The sequence below is a fragment of the Drosophila ficusphila genome, unplaced genomic scaffold (assembly GCF_018152265.1).
Source record: "Drosophila ficusphila isolate 14025-0441.05 unplaced genomic scaffold, ASM1815226v1 contig_106, whole genome shotgun sequence".
In the NCBI taxonomy this organism is placed as follows: domain Eukaryota; kingdom Metazoa; phylum Arthropoda; class Insecta; order Diptera; family Drosophilidae; genus Drosophila; species Drosophila ficusphila.
The window spans coordinates 10,390,121-10,415,446 of NW_025063993.1; the positions used below are offsets into that span (position 1 = coordinate 10,390,121).

Below are 25,326 nucleotides of genomic sequence, written 5' to 3' on the forward strand. Positions count from 1 at the left end.
GAAATTGTATTTAGAAATAATAAAACAACAAAATAATAAACATCATAACATTTGTTATCCAATCGTCCAAATGAAATTTTTGAACAACACTTTTTGGACAATTACTTACGTTTAAGGGTATTAAAGAATCATGCAAGCGTTGAAATTTTCCTGGATTTTCGATGTTGCCTTTGGGGTTTTTCTTGGTGTTGTCGGCAGCAGGAAGCATTTTGCATGAATTGCCCATAAAAATGATATGCACATCAAGATTGTCCGATGTGACTGCTGCGATAAGTGTAAAAATTTGCTTACTAGCACTGCTCACACTTTGGGAATTCCTGGAAACTTAAATGATGGAACATTCCTCACTCATAACTCCACACGGCTAATCAAGATGAACGGCACTTGGCTAGACATTTAATTCGGCAACTGCAGCTAAAAGGTTTCCATCAGTGCCAGGAACGTCCTCCTCCCATTAACCATTGGTTAACCCACCTTTTAACCACCGCTCCATTAGCCATCACCCATTAGACACCACTCATTATACGCTGGCGTTTGGGTCCTATTACTACTATTACTGCACAGAGAAAAATAAGTTATCAGAGCTTTCTGAATTTCAGCGCTCTGCAATTTATTCCATCTGCAAAAATTGTTTTATTTTACGAAGATCCTTAGCTATGCAAATATCAGGGTTTCGGTGACTTTTTTATTGCTCATATTCCGATTTTAATCTGGAGTATTTTGGATTAACTTTTGTTGTGTGTTTACTTACATAAACTTAACTGATTAAAACTGAGATAAAAACAAATGAACTGTTTTCTCTCACTGAGCAAAACCCTCCACATCCTGGCATATTAATAGTCCACATTCCATTTTCTTTCGTCCCCATTTCCCCATTTCCCAGATGTCATATGTCAGGAGGCAGCAATATCACGAGCTGATGACTGCGTTATGATTACTGTCAGCGGCAGGCACTCAATGAATAAGCAGATGAGAGAGTGTCAGCCTGTTACTTTGGCGTCCTTGTGGGCTTATCACGCACTTTCCGCCCACTCGCACCACCCACTCACACCACCCATTCGAACCAACCACCCGCACCACCCACTTCACGTGACTTGAGGTGCCCCGCAGCGTCAACAACTTTGACTCGGCAACAATTTATCACAGCCAATTTAACCACTTAAGTGCGAAAAAGGTTTCAGCAGACTGAACTCTGCGTGGCCCAAAAGTGAAGTGAAGTGCATATGGACCAAGGAATGGAATGAGTTTCATCCTGGAATCTGGCCACTGACCGCCGAATGCATCTGTGTGCCTGCCGGCGGCATTTATTTGTTTACAATCTGTTTGCGCAAAAGCCGCCGAGGGGCTTAAAAATCTGCATTTGCATTCTGACACCGGCCAGAAATTCTGACCGAGAAGGCAGGAGTGAAGGTCCTTGCTTGCATTCACGGACCAGTGGCGGATCCACGGGGGGGGTTTTCGGGTCCGGACCCCCCCCATGGGATCATATACTTTCAAATTTTATGCTTTTATTGGGCATGTTGGTGCAGTTGAAACACAAAGTTATTAATAAAAATTCGTAATTTTTTGAATGTTTTACACAAATTTTAATTTATTTTCGAATAATAAATCAAGAAAAAATATTATATATGATCCACAAACGGTTCTAGTCACTCTTAAATTTCCGAGGTTTTTCAAAAAACTTTCTGAGAATTTCGTCTTCAGTCAAAGTTATGCGATGATGAATGTTCAAAGATGCAAGACCATTGAGACGCTCTTGACCCATCGTGTTTCTCAGATAATCTTTCATTCTCCTCAAAGTCGAAAATGATCGTTCTGGAGTTGCTGTGGTAACGGGTACCACCGCCAAAACCCGTTGGGACAGTTTTAGATCAACCAAAACATATATTTCTAGCAATAGGCTTTGGGTCATATTCTTGGTTGAATCTAAATCGATTCCATTTAGCCAAGTTATTGGCACTTTTCACCAAACTTTCTTTGTAATTTGTTAAATATATATTAACATTCATGATACCGGCAATAAAAACTTAGTTCCCGGCCCCGGATGCAGCCATATAAGCCCAAACCATGACATGGTCACCGCCGTGCCAATGCATTGCTTTTAACTTTTTAGTTTCCATCTTCGTATTGGAACATCTCCTCACTTAGCGTCTTCCAACCAACCCAAAATAATTAAAAATTGATTCGTCTGCTTAAATTTCGTCGTTCCAGAAATAAATCGGCCGAATTTCTAACACCATGGCGAACTTGACCCAAGGCATCATATTTGTATACTTTTGAATATATTTTTTCATGCAACTTGATCATTAAAGTTATGGTGGTGCAATATGTTCCGAACTGTATTTGGGTGAAATTTATTGACAATTTCGATCTCAATCTGCGCAGCAATTTTTGAAACCGATAGCTTGAGGTGTTCCTTAGTTTTCCGGACAAAACAGCGCTTCTCGAGATCGTTGAATATTTGGTTTGGTGCAACCCGGCTCTTTTTTGTAGCCCTTTCTTGATCTAGAACTGTCCCAATGGGATTAATACGCCAACACAGTCTCCAGACTTAAATTTTATTGAACAATTGTTGAAAATTTTGGACTTGGAGATTCGAAAAAGTGGATTTTCCAACGAAAATGACCTGAAGATTTCTTTACTGCAGAAGTGGGCTAAAATACCCGTTAAAACAACTAGAAAAATGTTGAAATCTTTATGAAATTAATTTAAAGCCCTTAACAAACGGATAGGAGCTAAAAAAAGTTTAAAAATTAAGAAATAGTTAAGTTATTGAACATTAAAGTGCTTGCACGAAATAAGCTTCGACGTCAGAAGTGCCTCGTTTTTTTATTATTATATGAAAAGTTGTTTTGTTTTTGTAGATTAGTAAATTTTTCTTTGTCATAATAGTTAATAAAGAGTTTCTTTAAATTACTGCGTTAAAATTCCCCCCCCTTAAAAAATTTTGGACCCCCCCCTTATCAAAATCCTGGATCCGCCACTGTCACGGACTAATTGAAAAAGGCAGTTACCATAAACGAGCTCATTTCCATAACAAACTGCATTTCACTCGCAGTCTGTCTTTATTTATAAAAGTTGACATTCTGTATATAACAAATATTTTTGTTAATCGATAAAAATATGAATGAATTTTGTTATTGTATAGCATTTTTGTCCAATTTTGGATTGGAGCTAGTCGAGCTAGTCGAAGTTCCTCTGGGAAAATAATTTTGAATATATATCACTCGCTCCTAAACATTGTTTTGGCTTATATTTTCTTGCCAAAGGTGTGATTTTTCTGTATTATCTCCACGCTCTTACTCACTGCGGCTTAAATAAACTTGAAAGCAGCGCCACGTGCTTTCGACCATATGCGAATCATGGTCTGAAGGGCTTAACCATATTGCTTCAGCTAAATGGCACCAAATCGGCTTTCGCCGGGCTCTCTTTCAGCCATTCACACATCTGTGTAAAAGTGCAAATTCATGTTTTGTTTGACAAAATCTGTATAAATCTAAAGACCGAATGCCAGCAGTCAACTGAGCTCATGGCTCTCACATTCGAGGGATTATAGGGGAAAGTGTATGGGGATCGGAGTGGCAAGGCTCCAGGAGGCAACGAGGTATTCGAAGCAATGTAAATGGATTGCTTGGGGCTTCTGGGTCAAATGGAATTAGCCGCCATTTGGGGGAGGGTCCTTCCAAGGACCGAGACGCGAAGCACTTGTTGCTCGGCCCGAAACATTTTCACACTCATTAAAAATTTGCATAATTACGGCAGCCTCCCAGCTCATTAACACTTTGAAGTAGACAGGACTTAAGGGCCCAGGACACTCGTAACCAAATGAGCTTTTCATAAGGCCGCGAAAATGTTGAATTATAAATGCATGCAAATTAAAAACAATTACACGGAATTCCATTTTCCACCGCCGCTGCGTTTATAAGCAAATAAAGTGCGCATAACGATGCTAATCCCTTAAGCCACACCAAACCGTTTCGCGGGGGGCGGCACGAAATGTGTGGGCGTGGCTGTCAAAAAAGGGCTATCAATTTGCATTGCGTTTGGCTCATTAGCGTCGCTGCCACTGACCACTTGTAAATTTGGCATGTCTATATGGAATATCCTGGAAATTTATTGTTCTGTGAATGACATCGCTGCAGAGAGGGAAGATTTATTTATTATCACATGACATATAATCCATTTATAATAATATATTTAAATTATTTATTAGGTTATACTACTTTATAATTTGCTAAAATGCAACTCTCTTACCATAACTCATTTTGTTGTTTCTAATAGTTTTTGTATTATAAACTTTAAAAGCTAACCTCGGGGACCTCGATGTTTGACAAAATAACGCGGTTTTCGCCCTGTTCAATGGCTCGCATATATTCCATAAGCTTGAATTACAATCAAAAGGGCAGAAATATTTATTTAAAATATTTTCAATGGGCCGACTTTGCCATAATAATACGAGTAATTAAATGTCAATAGAATTAAGCCAGACAAAGTGGCACAAACATTGCAATCAAGTAAACAGTAATTTGAATGAGAAAATCCATCGAAGTTTGCATAATTGTAATGGAAAACAATATGATATTATACAATTACTTGCAATTTCAACGACTAACTAAATTCGCTTTAAGTTTTAGACATTTGGGGTCATTGTTTTGACAAGAGACGCCAACGCAAGCCATCTTGGCTTAAAACTTATTGCCAAGAATGGCTGAATTTGCAGTGGAAATTGCTGCGTCGCTAAGCCGTAAGTCCAACAAGAAAAATCACTTTTCTCCGCCAGACGGACAGGCGGTTCTTTTTTCAGGGGGTGGTCTGGGATTTGCTTTCGATTTTCCCGAATGATTCCCGCTTAATATGCCAAACACAATTTGAGTTATATTCAATATGCAAAAGATACGCGTCAATTTGTTGCTTGTCTGCTGAACTTTTTAATCCTGTCGAGATTTCCCCAACCTGCTTTCCTCCTTTTGATTCTTTAAATCTTCAATTTACGTGGCCGGCATTAACTTCTGGCTAGTGGCAACGTAAAAGATGTTGTGGCCAGATTTATGTTGGCAGTTTTCCAGTCATTTTAAGCACTGCCTCGAAGAGCAGCTACTTAAGCCCGCGCGCGTTGAAAACTTTTGCAACTATTAAAGTCTTAAGTAGAAGTGGATAAAGAGAAGCTGCCAGAGTCAGCTAACTGTAAATGCATTTCCACAGAAACAACAAGGATATCACGTTGCAGGGGAAAACTTTTGCCTTGGACTGTTCTACTTATGCGGCCTGGCCAACACTTTCCGTCTGTTTGTTCGAGGACAGGACAAAAACTGACTTAAGCCCACATTAGAAGTGCGGTGTGGGTGTTTGTGAATGGGTCATGGGGTGTATTTACTTTGGTATAACCAGGTGCCTGAGATTCTAGTTTAACAAGACTTGGAAAAGTCATAATGTAGGGTGTTACAGAACTCTGAAGATTTAAGTAAAAAGGTTAGCTCTTGATTTATTCATATGAGGCTTGAAGCTGATTTTTTTATTCTAGTTATATTTGTTTTTTTAATAACGTTCACAAATTTTAAATTTCTAACATGGAATTATATTATATTGAAAATATATTTATTATACAGTTTCCTTAAAGATTTCACCCGATATTCAGCCGCTTTCTGGTTCAACTTTCTTTCAAGTATTTAGCGCACCTGATAACACTTTTTTCATCTCTTTGGCGCTTAACATCTTTTGACTTATGGTAAAAGCAAACGAAATGTCAAATGATTTTCCAATCTCCCCTATCCCTCCCAAAATATGCACCCTCTTTAGCCTTAAATCAATGTTGACAAAAGTTTTATTGGATAAGTTTGTTTAACGACAAGCAAAAGTAGACGCACACACAAAAGGGCAGGTAAAAAGGCAAAAAGTTCTTCTTCCTATTTTGTTGAAAAATCAAATTGAGCAAAAGTTGATCTCGAGTAGGATGGAGCCAATGAAAAGTCAGTGGGCGGGTGAAAATCCGGAAAAGTTTTCTGCAAAAATCGTTGGACGCGGCAAGTTTGCAATTTGATTTGTGTTCAATGTGCGCGCAATTGATTAGCCATTCTGCCAGTTCATGAATGCCTTCACTATTCATTAAAAAAAACTGACAAAATTTAATTTGTTTCTGGCTTTTCTATTTTTATCCAGCAAAATTCTTAGCAACATCAAAAATATTTTGTTGTCCTTGGATTCTTACAGGAGTTTTCTAAAATAATACTCTCCAATCTTTTAGCCAATTGCAGTCGGGATTTTCCAGTTTGGTTTTTGCTAAATCATTAAAAGAAAATTCGGCATTTTAAACAAGTCACAGCTACACACTATTACATTTTCTTCAACGCTTTTGATTTTTTTCTAAATTCTGTATTTATATTTTCACTGTGTATTTACCTTGGGAGCAAGTCCTGCGCCATCTGCTATCTTCATCAGGAAGTTTGCCAAGTGTGCCGTACTAAAATTTTGCGGCAAGGACTAACAACTGTTGCAGGACTCCCGTCCGGAAACCCACACTTGCAACTTCGCACTGCCACATCGGCTTTGCCATTGTGGTTTCCCGGCCGCAGACTCCTGCTGTTTAAAATGCTGTTAAATTACATTAAAATTTGAAAGAGTTTGCTGTTGGCTTGCTGGCTTCCCGATAAGCGCATTACGAGGTGCGATCCCAGATTCTCCTACTTCTCTGCATACACTCATGCGATCCAAATGAATAAAGCAGCAAATCCGAACTGGGCCTTCGATGGTAGGCGGCAGTAATTGCCTGGCAAATAATTTAATGCGAAATCATGGCTGGCCACGCCCCTGGGCGGGAGTGTGTTGCACAATACATTTAAAATGCAATAACCGGATTAGATTGTGTTGTTGCCATATCGGCATGTCCTTTGGCCGCACTTCGTTGTTGCATGTTACTCTGGTATTTATAGAGTTTTAACGCAATCGCAATTTCGGATGACATTTTGCGCTCTCGGCCATTTCCCATTTTCCATTTTCCAACTTGCCAGCCTCCGGCTGTCGATGGACGTCTACAGGTAGTCCGCCCCCAAAACTACCTCCCAACCACCAAACTAAACCTGGCCAAAACCCGAAAAGCAAAAAAAAAAAAAACAGACATGTGTGTCCCACTCCATGGCTGTCTGCTTTATGAAAAATGCATTTTGTCTGTCGTCGCTGGTCCATGAAGCGAACTACGGCCGTGTGGCTAATATCATTTCATTTGGCTTTTGAATTCGTTAGTTGGAGTTCATATTGCACTGGGGCCTTGTGAAAAATCAATTCATTTAAGTGGCTTAAATTAAATTACATTTACTGATCATTATACTTGTAGTGACAGCTTTCAGTTGGAAATATTTCAAAAAGAAATCTTGAAGAAAAATTTTAGTTATTAGATATAGTACCTATTATTTGACATTAACCTTTTCTCCCTCTCCTCATTTTAATCAAGAAAAGTGCCAATCAAGCCAAGTCAAAAATAAGCCCCACCTTAGTTATTAACCTGTAAAACAGATTGTTGTTTCCGGATTGTTGAAAAATCATTACGTACCCCTCCGAAGGAAAAAACTTTTTAGAATAAATCTCATAATTTTTTATGGCATGCCGAGCCTTCCATCAATCACAAATTTGACACTTGCAACACCTGTGGCTGTGTCGGCCGCAACATCCCCATATTTGGCCTTTTTTTCGGGGTAGTATTGATGTTCGTACAAATTAAACCGAATGCAAATAAGTCAATTTGAGATGAAACACGAAGCGAAATTAATGTGCTACAAAATAAATACGACAAGATAAATGTTTTTGGCACTGGGCGTGTGGCAAGCAACAAGAAGATTAACTGGTGTCGGAGAATCTCACGGATGTGTGGGTGTGCTAATAAAAATACACAAGAACACGAGTCCTGCGACGCGTCCTTGTGAAGTGTGTGAAAAACGCTCCTGGCCTCAGCTTTTTGCGTGTGTGAGAGCGGCACGTTTAGCATTTCAAAAGGCGTATTGTTTATTTTTTCCGTTTTCCCTTGTGTTTTCACATTCAATGTTATTTATCTGCGTTTTTCCAGCACTCCAAACTCCTCCGATCTTTTCGCCTTTGTAACCCAAGTTCACTTTCGCAGACCGCTTTTGTAGTTAACTTCTTTGTAGTTTCGTTTGCTTATTCATATCCCCTTTTCGACACACACACACTCGCACACATGAAAAGTTATTTTTTCATCCGACAATGAAAATGAAAATGGGTGTGCGGAGAATAAGCGCAAGACTGGAAAACTTGTCACGTGATAAACTCGGAAAGCAAAAGAATGTCACGTACTAAGAACGCGGCGACAACCTTTGCCACTTAAAGTTTTAAGTTCGCAGCACAGAAATATGTTTTAATTCCATAATCAGCTTGCACTTGGCCAAAACCCGAAATCAATTCCCCATTGTTACTCCGGTGTCCGAAAAATGAGAAAAGAAAAAAATCCCCGAATATTTTAGGGACGACAAATGCTGGTCACGTAGATTTTAGTCCCCCAAAAAGTGGGGGACAGCTGTTTGGGTGCACTTAGCATTGCTACATAATTTCTGATGGCGTCATTTTAAGAATTATGAATGCCACGTGACTTTTGCTGGGCAAATAAAAGAGTCCGGAAATCAGGCAATAGGATTTTCTGCGTTAAGTTGAGCAGGAGTAATCGCATTAGGAAAACTGAGTCAGTGTGGAAGTAGAATATTGATATAAAAAATTATTTTGATTAGAAGGCTTTTTAAATAATGGTTCGAACGGAAATTAAAGAATTGGTTAAAAATTGCTGTATGGATTTACATAACAATTGGGAGTATCTTTTCTGATGAAAAATATATATTTATTAAATAGGCGAAATAGCCTTCTAAATCAAATACTATATTCCCTGGTTTTTTGATTCCAATTTGTTCGCCTGTGATTTCCAGTCGATGCTTAAAGTTTTCCTTTTTCGCAGGTGCATTTTAATTTATGTCGTCTGGCTGCGGACAAGCTCTGGCGGAAAAACACCTCGGTGGCCGGTCAAAGGTGTCACACATAAACCATTCAATCTGACAGCCAGCTGGGGAGATACTAGCAGGAAACCGGTGTCGGGATATAGTGATGTAGCAAAGCGATAGACAATGACAGTGCCCAATGCTGACCGCAGTTAAACTTTCGATTTCACTTCGTTAACGTGGCGAGTTGGACACGTTTCCGCCCTTCCGCTCACCTTTTCGTGTTCCGCAATTTATTTTTTCTGCACATTTGTCGAGAGTTTTCCCCCCGCTCCATATTCATTTCGGTGGTGCAAATTGCGCACGAAACATGCGAGTGGTGAGTGCACAAAACCAATTTGTAATAAAGACGACGCTGGCGAGGAAAACCAGGGAAAAGCGCAGTGCCTTCATTTCGTTGTTCATTGTTGTTTTGCCCGGTAAGAGGAGATTGGAGAGGGTATATCGTATATGGGGGAATTCTTATCAACAATACATAATAATCTCGTTCAATAACTTCAGAGGTTGTATCATCATATTTCTAAGATTTTAAAACTTATAACAACTTTAAATTTTTCTTTAATTAAGAATGGATGAAATGGTTCCTCCTGACAAATTTATTTATTTTTAAAAGTTATAACAAAATGATTCATTAGTAAAATATATTTGGGTATTTCCCCTTAGGATATCTTTTAGCCCAAAATTCCCTTCTAGTTCTATATAGTGGTTAAGGATAGGTGTCTGAAACGACTCAGTCGACGGGTTGGGATTATGCGGCATCAGAAGATGTTGACACATCACGCAGTCGCCGTGGCATTTGAATGTTTTCAATTAACTTTATGTAGATAAATAGCCGCAACTAGCCCCGTTGGCCAAGTTGGCTCAGTTGGCTTTAAGGACGACCAGAAGGACGCATCGCAACAAAAATGAAACATTGCACGGCTGTAAATTACGCCAGTGGAGCGGGGATAAGAGAGCGGTTGGCGGAAATTGCATTATCAGCGTCAAAAGGCAAAAGGATTCCCCCCCCTTTCCACCGCCCTTTGCCCCATTTGGTGGCATGTTTTGCCGCCGGCTCCTGCCGCTGCCACTTCCTGCCCGCCGAGACAATGAGTTGTGATAGCACAACTTTTGCAGCGGCGTCGCGCGTTGCGCATAATTACCGTTGGGGCGGAACGGGAGCGGCTCCTTTCCCGCTTTGCCCAAGACTGATGAGCTGTTTATGACTTGACGCTTTCCCAGTGCATTTAATACCCGTTATTGTGGTGCATTTGTAACTACCAGTTAATAATAGTGTGCAGTAAGAAATATAAAAGTTTACTTAAAATGCATACAATATTTTAGGAATGTGTTACTTAAAATATGTATAATATTTCAGGGATGTGTTACTTAAAATACATTTATTTTATCAAAGTGAAAATTAAGTTTTAAGGTAATAACTTTGGACTATACCTCTTTACCTCTATACCCATTATATTTATACATTTTTCAATCTATTAAATATTATATGTTGGGTAAACTATAATACTTCAACATTAAATTTAAATTTTATCAACTGTTTAGCTAACAAATATATTCATGTAAGTGGGCCAACTATTTCTTTCTCTGCACAAGTTGCAGCTGCAAAATGAATTACGCTATCTGGCCATTGTTCATCCCGTTTATATGAAATTTTAATGAATTGTAAAGCCAGGACATCTTGGAGCAGCACACATGTGCCGCTCGCTCGCTCTATCAGCCAAACATTATCGCAGTCTCCACTTCAAGTTCAATAAAGTTGAGTGCATGGCACAAATGGAAATTTTACGCATAGCCATCGAAGCGAAAGGGAAGTGCGGGAAAGTGCCCTTTAAAATCACTTTATTACGCCGGCGTGTGGGGTTACTTTCTCCCCCTCATGCTCCCTCATATCGGTGCGGACACATTTGTTGGGGGCGACAATTTATAAGAAAATTCCTATCGAACTTCGGCATCGTTGGGCCAATGTCTTTGGACCGATAAAAACCCACCCGGCACGCGCTTTAATCATGAATAATCATATTGAAAGCACCGCCCTGCACGCGCTGATAAGGGGGGCGTTCAACACAGATAGTGGGCGTGGCAGCCATTAAATGAATATTTCAACAAATTTGCCTTTACAAGTATATTTAAGAGCAGGCCAACGAGACTCGAAAGCCCACACACAAAACAGCTGCACAATTTCCGTTGAAAACTTTGCACTGCAAAGTTTTTGTGTGCGACTTCTGACAGCAACAAGAACCTTGAAAAGGGGGAGGGAAATTTAAAAGAATACTGAGTTCCAGATACCCTATCTTTGAATATTTTCAAGTTTATAGGAAATAAAGGTTTCAAGTCAACTAATTTTTTTGGAATTATTTATTTTGAAAATGAATAGCCTGTTTTACTATGTTTATTATTTATATTTAAAAGGAAATAAATTGTATTTCTTGGTATTCTAGAACAACCCTAAAAATGTTGGTATCCAAACTATTTTTATTGCTTTCAGAATTCAGGATATATTCATTATGCCCCATGTTGCATACTCTTCTATGACAAGTTGGAAGTTTCCGCCGCATGCATTTCAATTGCGTGGCCGTCGCCGTCGACATTTACATGGCAAGTCATTGGCCAAAGTATCCCCCCACCGCCCGTTGGTTGGCCATCCCCCGCAGTGGAGGGCATCTACCGCCTGCACAGTGTCTTACATCTCTTTGACTCTAATAGATTTTAATCAGCCGCAGGACATTCGCCCGGACGACAAGGACAACGACAACAACGTCGACGACATGCTGTTAAGGCCCCGAACCGAACAGCTTGGCGACAGTCAAAATTCCCGCTCAGAATCCGATGAGAACCGCCGGAAGCGAATCAGGCCTCGCCTTTAATTACGCCAGTTGGGGAATTAAAAGAAATGAAATGCTTATTTGTCCACAATTCTATGCTCGTGCTTGAATTAGAGAGGGCTATTCACACTTTCGCTTGGCTTTGGCCAAGGGCTTTGGAAATATTTCTGTGGAAAAGCGCCAGTTTAGAGAGCGTTTTTCCACACAATTTCCCGGCACAACCTTCGGGGCAGCGCAGCACACACCTCTAATGAGCCACTTCACATCCTTGAACCGCGCTGTTTTTTCCAGCACTTCGACACGTTCCATTTTTCTCGGAGGGTGCACACTTTTATTTGCGTAATTGGCCAAATGCTGAGTGATGTGGCCGGCGACTTTATGGCTGAACACATTTAATGCCTTATCGGCATCCGTTCTTGGCCATAAAATGACCCGTATTCTCACCCATTCCGCTTCCGATGCCAATAAAAGTGTCAAGTGAAATGCGTGTAATGAGCATTGGACTCCGGACTCGGAACTCCGATCCCTGACTTCTGACCGACCGGGTGGCAAAAGTGTTTTAAAATGCAAAGTATCACATTATTTGTGGGCATCGTTAAATTTCATTTAAAGCTGCACAAATGGAGCCGCCAGATGACCCCGGCGGGGGTCACATCCTCCGCTCCTGGCCGCGCTTATCTTGTCATTGTCATCTTTATTGGCTGCCATTATCGTCCTGCGGGTGTCCATAATTCCGCATGTAATTTGATTACCCACACAACCCACAAATTGCCACGCCTGCCGATATCAACAACTTCATCAGCACTTTGAGGTCACATTCCGGGGGAAAACTTTAAGATTTAAGCGGGGACTTGTATTTGCAAATAAAGAGGGAATTCAAAAATATCCAAGCAAATTGTCTGTACATCAAAATAGGAGCAAGGTTATTTTTTTAAAATTCCACACTCCATTTTATTTAAAACCTTTATGTTTTCACAAGGATCAAAAGTCATGTTGAAACTGCCGAGAATCATCGTGCAGCCGCATATAAAATACAGCTGCCGTAATGGCACAGGCTACCTGCAACAATTTGATACATAAATTATTGAACTAAAGAAATTATCTATTAAATTGTATAGTACTGCAAATGCCGTAGTGAGCTGGTACCAAGAGTTAGCGATGTTTTCGCTCAACTGACTTTCCAGATTTCCACACACAATCCAAAAAATCACCTTCACGATGCAGAAGATTATCAAACTGAATAAAAGCTGAAAGCACTTGTCATAATCAACGAAAATTCAAATATTGTATCACGCACCAATTTTGTTAATCCTATCCTTTTACAAACAGCACCATAAAAACCTAATGCCAAGAAAATGGAAATAATGAAGCTCGCTGCTAAGTTTATGACTAGAAAAGGCTTATTGATTTCAAGCTCCACGGTTCTTATATTGTGTACTATTTCCATGACATTCAGGCCCTGCGGATGCGTTCATGCTTATTAGTCAGTAGATCAAAAAGGTTACCAACTCACTAACGTTATGATTATTAGAAGCAGCAGACAGGCCCTGAGTATAAGATTTGGGCAACTGCACAATTTTAGAAATTTCTGAAAAGGCATGACAAATTTGAATTGATTGATAAATCTGACTTACTCACGTAATTAATGTAAAAAATAAAGATTTTTATAGATTTGTTAACAAAATACATCAACCCATTCTATTCTTTGTGGTGTTTATAAAAATGTGACAGCTTTTTCAACTCCAGCTAGTTATTTACAAGTGCTAAGCCGCAAGATGTTTAAGTGGCGGCCAGAGGACGAAGTCCTCGGAGTCCTGCCACATGTGTCGGGGCAACAAGGACGACAAAGCGGCCACCAGCAATGCCAACAACAGTGTTGACAATTTCCAGTTGAACGCACAAAAGCCAGAACCCGATGTTCCCCCATTCTGGAGTCTTGTTTGTTGTTTGCCGTCTTGTATCTTGTATCTGGTATCTGTCCTGTGTGTCCTGCCGCTCTGCTAAAATAATCGCCACAATAATCTGTCAACGACAGCTGCTGATGTCATAAAAACCTTTTGAAGATGTCGTTGGCCGGAGTCGTTGTTGGGTCCCCAAAACGGGCTAATGATAATTTGCCACAATTTACACTCAAACCAGCCGCAGCAACAGGAGGACCTCCTCGCTGCGATAAAATCATTGATGGAGCCAAAAGCTAATTGAATGTTAATCGCTTGCCATTGACATTGCACGTGGCAGCAAAAGACGGGGTGGAAGAGGCCAGGGAATTTCCCGGAAAAAGGCGAAATAGAAAACCCCCACTTAGAGCTTTTTACAGATGTTCGCGATAAAGCTCAAAGGTAAGCGGTCAATTTGCATAAGGTGATGATAAATCAACAGTGAAAACGACCTTTAAGCTAGCATCACCTATTTGTTTCGCAACGTGGAGCAAATAGAATACAAACAGTCTTTAAATTGAAAATTAAATTTTAATGTACCTCAGGATGCGTATCAGTTGGGTGGCAAAAAAAATGTAGAAAACGAGAGCAATTGGTTTTGTCTGCTTCTATGACATATCGCGATGGAAAATCTACTTTCTTTTCTTCTACTTCTGCACGAGTTGGTATGGTTTTACTTTTACTTTTTATTATACTCTTGCAGAGCGTATTATAATAGGAAAAGTTAAGGACTTAGGATTAAAGCAGTTTGTTAACTTTTAGACTCTTTGAGGTATTCCACTTCAAAATCTGATTAAAATAAGAAAAATTGTGGACACAAAATAAATTTTCAGCAAACTCAATTTTTGTAAATTTGGTAAGGGGCTTAAAGGGTTTAAAATTAAAAATATAAAAAATTTTCTGATGATGCAGTTTATTGTAGAATCAAAATACAAACATTTAGAGGTATGTCACTCCCAAATGTGATTTAAATCACAAAATGTATAGACTTAGAATTCTATAAAAAAAAGGGATTCCTTTCTTGTTTTTTGTTCTATTTAGTTTACTTGACTTGTTAAAGTAGCAATAAACATTAAATTGGCATATAAAAAATCTAGTACATTTCAATCAAATTTTTTGTAACACCCTGTTATATTTTACACCCAAAAAAATAACATAGAAAACAGTTGGTTGAAAACAAGGCAACAAATTTGCATTTCTGCTGCCGAACTGTTTCAATTGCAACGCATTCAGAGTGCGGCTGCCCCTGACAGAAGTCACATTAAATGCAGTCACAGTCCGGCAGTTACAGTCGCCGATTCGGACGGCCCTTTTGTGGTTCCGTGGAGTCAAAGTTGCAATAGAAATGTTGGCACAAATGCAAATTCAAACAGACGGGCACAACAGCCAGAGCAGATGCATCAATTGTCTAATTGTTTGCTGAGACAGAGTCGTCATAATGTCCATCAAAGAGGAGGGAAAGGGGGTTAGATACAGGACGTCCTTGTTTTACAGAGAGAAAAAAGGAAGCACATCAAAGTTAAATAAATAAAATAAAAATAAATTTACCTTATCGATTTTGGTTAAAAAATTGGTAAGCTGCTGAAAGAGTGTGTGCTTAATAATTGTTCCTATTTGTTACTTATTTTTTTCCGTGCATCAATGGCTATAGAAAACTGTGTCTGTGACGGCGTCTGGAGTGTCATGCCCGGCATGGACCCGTGGGATAGGTAAATTTGATTTATGACCTATTATGCGTCTTATGTCCAGCCATAATTAAATTATAGCAGGACACACAGCCGGCGAGTCAGACAAAACACAAAATACCGAGCAGCAAAGTCACATTGTCTGCAGTTTTTCAGCCACACAAACACACACACACACACACACAGAGTATGCCACACATAATGCTGTTATTTAAATCATGAAAATTCGCTTACCTAAATTGCATTGCAACAATTGCAGGGTTGGATCTTCAATTTACCCCGCATGTCAGTTTCGTTTTCTGGCAAAAACTAAAGCGACAATCTGAGGCCGAAATGTAAATGTAATTAAAGTGCAGTTAGGCCCCAAAATCTTGGGGGTGTGTAAGTGTGCTTGGCATGCCAAATGAAATTGAAATAAATTATTGACTAATTGTCAACTCAGACGAGGACAATCTGGCACATTTTGGCATGGGGCATGTGGCATGTGGCATGTGGCATGTGGCATTTGGCATGTGGCAGGTGGCATGGGGCGTATGCGCAATCAAATCGCAAGTCAAAGCGCAGGCAAATAACAACAAATGCAGCTAATTTGGCTTGCAAAAATTCCAAGACTTGGGGCCTCGTTCTACGCCTTTTTGGACACGTTTTCATTTAATTCGATTGTTATTGTCTAGCCAACTGACAGTTTGTCTGGGGGGAATCGATCAGCTCCATTGCATGTCTCATTAGTGTCATGGCTTTAAAAGGCCAATGGAACTTAATTGCTAATTTGTAAGTAAACTCATAGATTTTTAAAGAAAGGGAACTTAAATTGGTGTAGAATGGGTTTCAAAGAAGATGTACAAGTTTGACAACTAATTAATCATTGAAGCAATTTAAAATAGATAAAATTCATAAAGTATTCGTGTTTGTTTGCATAGATAAAACTGTGCCGATATAGCTATAAAAATATAGTCTTATTCTTCTTACTATAAAATCATTGCGTTGTTCAATTACCCACTTCATTATTTATTTATTACCTCACTTCCCATATCGTTTACCTTTCATTGCACAACTCGAGCGCCAAAATATCTCTGTCAAAACACGCATTTGATCTGCTGATCTCTCCCCCTTGGCCGCCTGTCAATGGATCCAATTGAAGCCATTAAACTGCGACCCATTAATGGACCACATATCCCCAGTCGGGTCTCTAGGCAAATGTCAAGATTAAGCTTCGGGCCCGAACGTGTAAGCCATTTAAGCGGCGCTGCGGTTATGCGAGCATAAATATCCGTTAATTAACTGACAATAATTATAACAAGTGCACAACTGGGCCAGAGGTTATGGGCTCCGGCTTAAAGTGCTTTCGGGGGAAAGGTGTGCGAAAAATATTAAATCCAATTAAAGAGCCATAAAACACGACATGCCACGCCCCCGCAACTGAACACAAAGCCGCTTAACCCGCCCCCACTCAAAGTGAGACCCCATCGAAGGCCGCCGAATCGATGATTTGGCAGAAAGAAACCCGTTTCGCCCATTGTTCCCAGGAAGGTCTGCTCTGCCACTCGGCTTGTGTTTAATTTGCAACAATCGATCTCCGTCTTTATTGACCACCAAACATTAACAACAGCTCGAGCCAACAGGCTCAACCAAAGACTGGCTTAGAAACCCCAGTGGGTTCCGAATCCATCGAAGCTCATGTGCGACACGCTCTCAGCGGGCGAGTACTGAACGGTCTGGGAGCTTCCGTAGCTGGAGACGCCCAGGGCGGGGGCGTTGTGGGTGTAGGTGGTGGCGGCGGGTCCGTGGTTCACGTTCGTGGTGGCCACTGGCGCGGCATAGGACACGGTCTTGGCCAAAACGGGAGCGGGGGCAGCGTAAACTGGAGCGGGAGCGTGGTAAACTGGAGCGGGGGCGGAGTACACAGTCTTGGCCACCACTGGAGCTGGGGCGGAGTAGATGGTCTTGGCCACCACTGGAGCGGGAGCAGAGTAAACAGTCTTGGCCACAACGGGAGCTGGAGCGTGGTAAACAGGAGCAGGAGCGTGGTAAACTGGAGCAGGAGCGGCGTAAACTGGAGCAGGAGCGGAGTAGACAGTCTTAGCCAAAACGGGAGCAGGAGCGGAGTAAACAGTCTTGGCCAGAACTGGAGCAGGAGCAGCGTAGACAGCCTTCTCGACCACAGGAGCAGGAGCATGGACCAGAGTCTTGGCCACGATGGGAGTGGCCTGGGTGTACAGAGGAGCGGCGTAGGTGGTCTTGGCAATGGCCGGGGTGTAGACGTTGTTCTGGATCCTGGTGTCGCTCTTCCTCACGCTGGAGTACGGGGTGTCCACCGCCTTGGAGTAGCTGGACACGGTGCCGGCAAAGGAGCGCACCACATCCTGCTGGGTGGAGGCGACGGCGTCCACCGAGGGATTGGCGATGGCCACATGGCTGGCAAGGAGACCGGCATTGGCGCAGGCCAAGACGGCGCACAGAGGGATGAGGTAGCGGAAGGCCATTTTAAGGTTTTGGAATGACTTAACTGTTTGCACGACTGTTGCTGAAGGCAGGCTGGCTGGGCTGCGACTGATGCTGATTTGGCCAAAACGCTGCCGCTTTTATACGCATCCGACGCGTGCCAGTTACTGCTAATTTTTTGCCCATTTTTTACCGCGATTTTTGCGGTAATCGAACTGCCCACAATGCGATGGCAGTTCACCTGCGTCGTAACCGCTTGAATGCCAATTTGCAGGCATAAATTAAACGTGGTAATTAGGTCTCGCTGCGGAGCCAAAAAATCTTCAGGGCCCCCGTGTAAAATTAATAACAATTTGCCAAAAAGAAGAAATGGAGGAAAAGACAGTAGAATTTGTGGAAATAAGAAGCATCCCAAGTTGGCAACACAATTCAATTTGGAGCAGCGTCAACTTTGGTAATTTCAATAAATATTCATCATGCGCCCGTGAGCAGCGGAGCAGGAAAATTCATTTTCCAAACTTGGCCGAAACAAAAAGAAAACAAAGACGGGGAGAACAGCAAACAAGACGAAGTGCTACATGCCCTCTTCCTAATTTACTGCCAAAGTTTTGGGTGACCCAAAAAATATTTATATTTATGTTTCAGTCAATATTCAACAATATGTTTTCTCAAAGTTTGAAATAGATTTCTGATCTTGGCTTAACACCTTTTCGAAACCCACTGGAACTTTCTGACTTCTGATCATTAATTTCAACTTAAGATTTCCCTTCTTGAAGTGCACAACAACTTTTCAGCTCCCCTTTGGAAAAAGAACGAACGAAAATCATAAACAACTGACTGCCACACCCCCGAAAAAAAAACCACTGACACCCCTGCTGATAAAGTTGACAGCAACAAGGAACATCATCCCCTCATATTTGCTGCTCGAGTGGAACTCAATTTAATGGAAAAATGCGCCGGGAAAATAAAAGTTTTTCCCCGCTGCCTGTGGAAAATTTATGAGCTGCTGATAGTACGAGTATTCAAAATAATTCACTTTCCCGAACACTTTGGGTGTGGGGCACTTGAGCTGCTGGCCTCCAATTGAAAACGAGACGGAGCACGGAAAGAAACTGAAACCGAAACTCAAAATAGCACAGTCATTTGTCGACCCAATGAACCAGTTTCTCGGGGCTTAGGCCTAAGTCAATCTGTCATACGAGCACACACGAATTTAATTTGCCAGCTGGCCGTGAAATTTGGCAAGACATTTGCGATTTCTGGCTATAAAAACAGACGATTGGTAAGAGTTAAGCATCAGTAGCCACTGCAGCTTACCACCAACATCAGTTTCACTTTTTAGGTTCCTACAGTCTATCTAATAAACCCAAAATGGCTTTCAAGTACGTCCTGTTGTCCTTCGCCGCTCTGGTGGGCGTGGCAAGTGCTGGTTACCTGGCTCCTGCCACCGCCTACGCCGCTGCCCCGATTCCCGTGGTGGCCAAGGTGGCCCAGCCGCACTTCGATGCCGTCGGCACCACCCAGCAGAATGTGGTGCGCTCCTTCGGCGGCACCGTGTCCACCTACTCCAAGAACGTGGTCACCCCGTACTCCAGTGTCAGCAAGGTGGACTCCCGCATCACCAACAATGTCTACACCCCCAAGACCCTCTACTCCGCTCCCGCTCCCGTGATCACCAAGTCCTTCTACGCCGCCGCTCCTGCCCCAGTTGTTGCCAAGACCGTGTACTCCGCTCCCGCTCCAGTTGTGGCCAAGACCGTGTACTCCGCCCCCGCTCCAGTCTACGCTGCTGCGGCTCCAGTTGTGACCAAGGCTGTGTACTCCGCTCCCGCTCCAGTTCTGGCCAAGACCGTCTATGCTGCTCCTGCTCCCGTGGTGGCCAAGACCGTGTACTCTGCTCCCGTGGCCAAGGCTGTCTACGCTGCGCCTGCTCCAGTGGTGGCCAAGACTGTCTACTCTGCTCCTGCCCCAGTTTACTCTGCTCCTGCTCCAGTTTACTCCGCTCCTGCTCCAGTCTATTCCGCTCCCGTGGTGGCCGCCGCTCCCGCCGCCTTCGTGAAGTACTCTCCAGCTGCTGTGGTCGCCCACGCCAGCTTCGATGGATTCGGCTCCCACTGGGGATACTAGGGTGTGAACCCTCAGTTGTTGCCTTTGTTGACACTTTGTTGATTTGTCCGTTAAGAAATAAAGAAAGTCAGTTAGTAGCTGCGCAAAACACGAACTCGCTTTTTAAGTAATTATAACCTGGAATTACCTGGAATTACAGGTGTGAAGAAAGGGTGTTCACAATTAGCCAGACATGTCATGTTCATTTAATTGTTCTGAAAAAAGAGGGAAAGGGTTTCTTTATGGCATTTATATAAACAGCAGATATATGTATATGCATACAGTACATCCATAAAAATAACAAACATTTAAACCTCAAAGCACCTTCTGCAGCTCAAATAAAAAAACTAAATTAGTAAGTCCAGCTAAATTTTGTGAGTCAACTAAACAATAAATAAATGAACAGTCAAGCAATAACAAAGTTGCACTTATAATCCTTATTCCTCTAATATGCCACTTATAAATAAATCCCAGTAACCAGAACTTAAAGTAAACCTTGCACCCTCTATGTTATTTTAAGCATTCCATTTGTCTACCGTTTAATGGGGCGTATGTGTGCCAAGAAATGTTTTGCCCACTCCGAATCTCTCGAAACACCTAAAACCCCCATACTTTGCACTCCTTTTTCCACTCTTTTTTTTTAAGTCGGGGGTGCAAATATTTAGTGCAAAACTTTTCGTTTGTCTTTGCCGGTGGGGTGCAACAAAAAATTGTTGGCCAAAGTTTAATGAGCCACATGACCGACCCTTTGGCCCCCCAACTCAGTACAGTATTTTCATCAGCCACCCCTCCACACTCCATAAACTTTGCGATGGGTTCTCGGCAGCTTGACCAAAGTGTGGTTGTTGCTGCCGTTATTGTTATGGCGGCTAAAAAGTTTGGGCCAACACCCAAACACACGCATAAAAAAGGCATTAACGATGTGGGCCGGAGCAAACTATTTAGCCATAAAGTTGGTCGTTCCGCCGGACAATTTTGTATGCATATTTTATGGATTTTCAAATGCTGCAAAATTGTTTTCCACGACTAGAATTTAATGTTGACAACAATAAAATTTATGCGCGGGACGAGAGACATAAAAGGGAAATAAACTCGGGCGGTTGGGAGGTTTTCTGATCGTCCTTGAATATTTTCTGCTTAGCTGCATTTGCATATTGTCCGGATTGGAGTCCGATTCCGATTCCCCGGCTGTCCCGGCTCTTCCGACAGTATTTGCAATACTTTTTCAATCGCCGGACATGCTTTGTTGATTTCTTTATTGGCTCATCCATATGCATGCCATCGCAGGGATTCTGGACATTGGATTTTCGACTCAAGTGTTTATCGTTATTGATTGCAGTCCGTGAAATATGACGAGAGCCAGCAGCATCCAATTTGTCTCGCACGCCAATGCCAATACCCATTCCCCTTTTCACAGGGGAAATGTAAATTGCAAAGTGAAACCGAATTTGAATTCCACATGAAAATCCGATGCTTAAGCTCCATTCGGATCTGAGAAGTAACTCTAAAGTTCACTGGAAGCAGATGCCTCTTTGAGGTTACTTCCCAGTTCCAAACAGATTCTTAATCACCACTATCACTTGGAGTCACTTCTCCTTCACTGGCACTATCACTTGGAGTCACTTCTCCTTCACTGGCATACACCGACCACTGAGTTCTGCGACGAATCCTCCGTTTAAGCAATATGAGGTACAGAAGTATGCAGAGAACTAGTCCGTACTGAAAAGGCACTTAGTCCGGCATTCGAAACTCAGATCTTTACTCACCTGGATGAGGACTGAGACCACTTGTACAACAGGCACAAACGGCGGCTTTATGGATTGTGTGGAGCAGCCAACTCTGTACAGATTCGCTTTTTTCCGTTTGTATTCCCGGTAGCAGGATAAGGGGATCACTTTTTCGGCAAATACATAGTCAACAGGACCCACAACTCCACAGCACTTTTCCTGAAAAAATTCAATATTTTTAATAAAAGAATAATAAAATATAAAAAAAAACTTTTTTTGAAACATGTTAAGATTTGACAAAGCAATTACAGTCTTTTGAAAAAAATCCAGACTTTGGTGATTTGTCCATATTCGAAGTACGTCACGTATAACTGGGTACTCCTGTGACACAAGAACAGTCATCATCATTTGCAACCAAGTGGCCAGAAAAAGAACCGGCAGATACTGCGAAAAATAGAAATCGTGATGCTATTTCTCACTGTTAAAATGATCAAATATAATCTCACAATTCGAATTCTTTTGTGCAGCCTTAGGACTATCAATGGAATGCCAACGATAAAAAGTGGAATCCTCAAAGCCGACACGGATGCGGCAACAATCAAATACGATTTGTACACACACTTCCAGCAATGGAAATGCTGCAGAAAACTGCGAGAGTACATATAAATGTCCGCCACAGTGAATCCCTGCAGGTGTGTGGGTGTTTTGGCAATATCTTTTCATGAGATCTTAGAAGGACACCTACCACATCGGCCAACACTAAAATGTAGATCACATAACGGATGATCCTCTCACTTTTTTTCATATTTGCCCGAGTTGTCCTTAAAAAAAAGTTAGAATAGATAGATTCCTAGAATGACACTGCATTCGCAGGTATGACGACTTAAAAATTGTATTTAATTAACAAGAAATAACTGAAAATTAAAGAATGTTTCAGAGTACACCTAACAATAATTTAATACTTTAATCTGCCATAACAAAATCATTTCTACGTGTTCTTCGACGAGCCATTGGACTTATGGATCGCAGCGTACGACGTCGGACTCTGGTTGGTTTTAACATAAGCATATAAACAAATAATATACCAGATAATCCTAACTGAAGAAAAACTTTACATTTGTTTAAATAATTCGGATCTGTTTTTACCTTAACTATACTGGAGATAAATTTGCTGTAGAGAACTTTGGGCGGGTCAAAGAATTGGTTGAAGCAGCCAATGGTATGCAGGTCTTCTTCTCGATTACTGAGGTCCTTGAAGCAGGATTTCGGTAAGCTCTTGGTGGCCACAAAGTAGTCGTCAGGGCCCATTACTCCACAGCACTTGTACTAAAAATGAAGTTTAAATATTATTAATTAATTAAATTACTAATTAATTATTAATTATCAATAAAAAGATAGAGTTATGTCCCACATTGACTTCGAAGAACTCCAAACTCTTCTCGTTTTTCCACATTCGCATAACATCCATGTTAACAGGATAACCCTGCGTAAAGACCAATGACATCAAGAGTTCGCCCAGTGAGGAAACAAATAGAAATGGCAGGAACTGTGAGGTGTAACGAATCAAGTTTTTTTTCATATTACAAAATTAAATCCGATAGTACCCACAATCCGAATTCCTCGAGCTGATTTCAGGAAAACCAAAGGAAGGGTAATAAAAACAAGTGGCAAAGTCAAAGTCGAAGTGACAACGCCGATGATCATATAAGAATTATGCAAGCACTTCCAGCAATCCACGGCATTAACATGCATATAGTATATATAAATGCTTCCAATAGAAAGAACCTGCGTTGTAAGGATGTTATATTTCTTCTACATTTTAAACCCTTTTGGGTTTACTTACAAAGGAAATTATAACCAAAAGGTAGATGACAATGCGGCAGGCTCCTAACTTCCGATTGTCATGTTGCCTTTGATCCGCTTGGTTATTTTCCATTTCGTCTTTGCAGTTGATTTTAATTCTCAAAAACTAGACTAATTTTGTTCGTTTTCTATAGCAAGGTCACAAAGGCGAATCCAGTACACGGTAACCAATGCCATACACAAAAACTGTTCAGAATAAGAGCTCAAATTGCCATACATAAATAATTTACTTTTTCACCTTACCGTAATAAACCAACTTATAATAAACATGTAATGGGCAGCCGTTTTGTCGGGATTTTTTTCAGTGCAAATACACACAAAGAGAATGATAAGCTTTCCCACAAAGTTCAGTACTAAAATAATGACTACCTTTAAGCAAACACTAAGACAGTTGATACATATTAGTTTTAAAAAGACGCACCCCGTAAATAATTCGAGTACTTTTGCGGATTGTGGCATAAACTAATGGAACAAGAGAAACAATTACAATCACGGACATGGACAGGCTTACAATCAGAATAATACGCTGATAACCCTGTACTATATCCCAGATATTGATGTCGTTTGCTATTTGGCCGGCATTAAATCCCTGAGAAATAAGTCCAGAATTTGCAGATAGTTAATTAAGCCATCTTACTTACTGCGGTAACAGCTATTAATATCCAAAGAAATATTTTTAAGCCAAGCGTGGAACAAAAGCACATCCTACCTTGTAAAAAAGTACCAATTTTAACTTTTGTTTTGATTTTAAAATATCTGACAAGATTCTCAAGTAAAAAAAAAAACAAATTCTTAATATGTTGAGTTATAAGAGTCTATTACTTTTACTATTACGATTTCTTTTATGGCTTGTTGTCAGTATACATATGCAATATTTTCTCGAATTACTCCCCATTTCTAGCAATTTCTTTCAACCGCATAGAAAAACATAAATTTGACATCATGCAGCACATCTGTTCTGGAAAAAAAAACGTATTTAAAGAAAATTATTAATAACTTATAAATTAATTTGGCATACCGTAAATATCCAACACACGATAAACCAAACGTGTGCGGCAGTCTCCTCAAGGTTTGATCCAGTGAATGTACACACAAGTAAAATTATCGCCTTTGCCAATGACTTAAAAACCAAGGAAATGAGTGTCTTAAATTTAAAGCAAACAATGTAAAATCCACATTAAACAAATATATTTTTGGACGAACCACGTTTAAAATCAAAATATGATGGCGAACCGCTGCATAAATCGCAATCGAGAGAACAATAAGGATGAATAAACATAAGCTCAGACTTATGATGAGAACAATATGATGATGGCCAACCACTACATCCAGCAAACTGATGTCCTTTGCTACTTGAGCAACATTAAATCCCTGCGTAGTGGGTACAGAATATTTCTACGAGAAAGGATTCTAAACTCACTGCGGTAATATGTATAATCACCAAAAGCAATATTTTAAGACCTTTCGTGGGACAAAAGCACATTCTAAACGTCGAAATTTTGTTATGAGTTGTTGAAATGTCTGACAATGTTTTCATGTTTAGAAATAAAAAATTTAAAATTACTATAAACATTCTTTTGAACTGAAAGTGTAAATATATACAAATTTAAGCTCAAGAAACTCTTTAAGAAATCCCTGGAATTTGCATAGATTTATTCATGCCCGCAGCTTTTGACCGCGGTTGTAATCGAGAAACGGCTTGAAGGAGAAAAACTAGAACTAAATCCACATGCGTCCTTGCAAAGGAAGCTGCT

General features: G+C 40.8%; 5 protein-coding genes across 14 annotated transcripts; 1 reads left to right on the plus strand and 4 right to left on the minus strand.

Annotated features, from left to right (window-relative positions):
- Window positions 1-12,707: 12,707 nt before the first annotated feature.
- Window positions 12,708-13,499, minus strand: LOC108086967. Of its 3 annotated transcripts, none has more exons than XR_001771156.2 (4): window positions 13,330-13,499; window positions 13,110-13,271; window positions 12,934-13,048; window positions 12,708-12,871 (listed from the first exon to the last, which is right to left on the minus strand). XR_001771156.2 is itself a non-coding variant. In XM_017184080.2 (4 exons), the coding sequence occupies exons 1-4, from the start codon at window positions 13,410-13,412 to the stop codon at window positions 12,794-12,796; spliced, it is 453 nt and encodes a 150-aa protein (XP_017039569.1). In that variant the 5' UTR covers window positions 13,413-13,496; the 3' UTR covers window positions 12,708-12,793. The 3 variants fall into 3 exon arrangements, 1 of the variants encoding a protein (XP_017039569.1); XR_001771155.2 differs by having other exon boundaries at window positions 12,934-13,059; window positions 13,330-13,488; XM_017184080.2 differs by having other exon boundaries at window positions 12,934-13,059; window positions 13,326-13,496.
- A 3,575-nt stretch (window positions 13,500-17,074) lies between these two features.
- On the minus strand, window positions 17,075-17,917 carry LOC108086972 (cuticle protein LPCP-23). Of its 2 annotated transcripts, XM_043208280.1 has the most exons (2): window positions 17,276-17,917; window positions 17,075-17,149 (listed from the first exon to the last, which is right to left on the minus strand). In XM_043208280.1, exons 1-2 carry the CDS (start codon window positions 17,915-17,917, stop codon window positions 17,075-17,077), a joined length of 717 nt encoding a protein of 238 aa, XP_043064215.1. The 2 variants fall into 2 exon arrangements, with proteins under 2 accessions (XP_043064215.1, XP_017039577.1); XM_017184088.1 differs by having other exon boundaries at window positions 17,075-17,917.
- Window positions 17,918-19,074: 1,157 nt separating this feature from the next.
- On the plus strand, window positions 19,075-20,003 carry LOC108086971 (cuticle protein 16.5). Of its 2 annotated transcripts, none has more exons than XM_017184087.1 (2): window positions 19,075-19,158; window positions 19,229-20,003. In XM_017184087.1, exon 2 carries the CDS (start codon window positions 19,248-19,250, stop codon window positions 20,001-20,003), a length of 756 nt encoding a protein of 251 aa, XP_017039576.1. In that variant the 5' UTR covers window positions 19,075-19,158; window positions 19,229-19,247. The 2 variants fall into 2 exon arrangements, with proteins under 2 accessions (XP_017039576.1, XP_017039575.1); XM_017184086.1 differs by having other exon boundaries at window positions 19,082-19,158; window positions 19,219-20,003.
- A 927-nt stretch (window positions 20,004-20,930) lies between these two features.
- Window positions 20,931-22,553, minus strand: LOC108086991. The gene is made up of 5 exons (XM_017184128.2): window positions 22,455-22,553; window positions 22,216-22,395; window positions 22,019-22,153; window positions 21,749-21,928; window positions 20,931-21,701 (listed from the first exon to the last, which is right to left on the minus strand). The coding sequence occupies exons 1-5, from the start codon at window positions 22,512-22,514 to the stop codon at window positions 21,546-21,548; spliced, it is 711 nt and encodes a 236-aa protein (XP_017039617.1). The 5' UTR covers window positions 22,515-22,553; the 3' UTR covers window positions 20,931-21,545.
- Window positions 22,554-22,648: 95 nt separating this feature from the next.
- Window positions 22,649-25,110, minus strand: LOC108086990. 6 transcript variants are annotated; one of them, XM_017184123.2, is made up of 8 exons: window positions 24,214-24,401; window positions 23,994-24,161; window positions 23,816-23,941; window positions 23,553-23,758; window positions 23,318-23,494; window positions 23,121-23,255; window positions 22,856-23,035; window positions 22,649-22,754 (listed from the first exon to the last, which is right to left on the minus strand). In XM_017184123.2, the coding sequence occupies exons 4-8, from the start codon at window positions 23,643-23,645 to the stop codon at window positions 22,698-22,700; spliced, it is 642 nt and encodes a 213-aa protein (XP_017039612.1). In that variant the 5' UTR covers window positions 23,646-23,758; window positions 23,816-23,941; window positions 23,994-24,161; window positions 24,214-24,401; the 3' UTR covers window positions 22,649-22,697. The 6 variants fall into 6 exon arrangements, with proteins under 6 accessions (XP_017039612.1, XP_017039613.1, XP_017039611.1 ...); XM_017184124.2 differs by having other exon boundaries at window positions 22,649-22,803; XM_017184122.2 differs by having other exon boundaries at window positions 22,649-22,807.
- Window positions 25,111-25,326: the final 216 nt, after the last annotated feature.

Bases quoted from the DNA above. Each gene is read 5' to 3' on its own strand.
- LOC108086991 (XM_017184128.2), bottom strand. From the start codon at position 22,514: ATGAAAAAAAGTGAGAGGATCATCCGTTATGTGATCTACATTTTAGTG. The intron at 22,154-22,215 runs GTGAGATTATAT...TATTTTTCGCAG, and splicing joins TGCACAAAAGAATTCGAATT to TATCTGCCGGTTCTTTTTCT. The intron at 21,929-22,018 runs GTAATTGCTTTG...GAATTTTTTCAG, and splicing joins TGGATTTTTTTCAAAAGACT to GAAAAGTGCTGTGGAGTTGT.
- LOC108086971 (XM_017184087.1), top strand. From the start codon at position 19,248: ATGGCTTTCAAGTACGTCCTGTTGTCCTTCGCCGCTCTGGTGGGCGTG.
- LOC108086972 (XM_017184088.1), bottom strand. From the start codon at position 17,917: ATGGCCTTCCGCTACCTCATCCCTCTGTGCGCCGTCTTGGCCTGCGCC.
- LOC108086990 (XM_017184122.2), bottom strand. From the start codon at position 23,645: ATGGAAAATAACCAAGCGGATCAAAGGCAACATGACAATCGGAAGTTA. The intron at 23,495-23,552 runs GTAAGTAAACCC...CTTACAACGCAG, and splicing joins TTTTGGTTATAATTTCCTTT to GTTCTTTCTATTGGAAGCAT. The intron at 22,808-22,855 runs GTAAAAACAGAT...GTTTTTCTTCAG, and splicing joins TTATCTCCAGTATAGTTAAG to TTAGGATTATCTGGTATATT.
- LOC108086967 (XM_017184080.2), bottom strand. From the start codon at position 13,412: ATGCCTTTTCAGAAATTTCTAAAATTGTGCAGTTGCCCAAATCTTATA. The intron at 13,272-13,325 runs GTGAGTTGGTAA...ACGCATCCGCAG, and splicing joins TTCTAATAATCATAACGTTA to GGCCTGAATGTCATGGAAAT. The intron at 12,872-12,933 runs GTACTATACAAT...AAATTGTTGCAG, and splicing joins AGCTCACTACGGCATTTGCA to GTAGCCTGTGCCATTACGGC.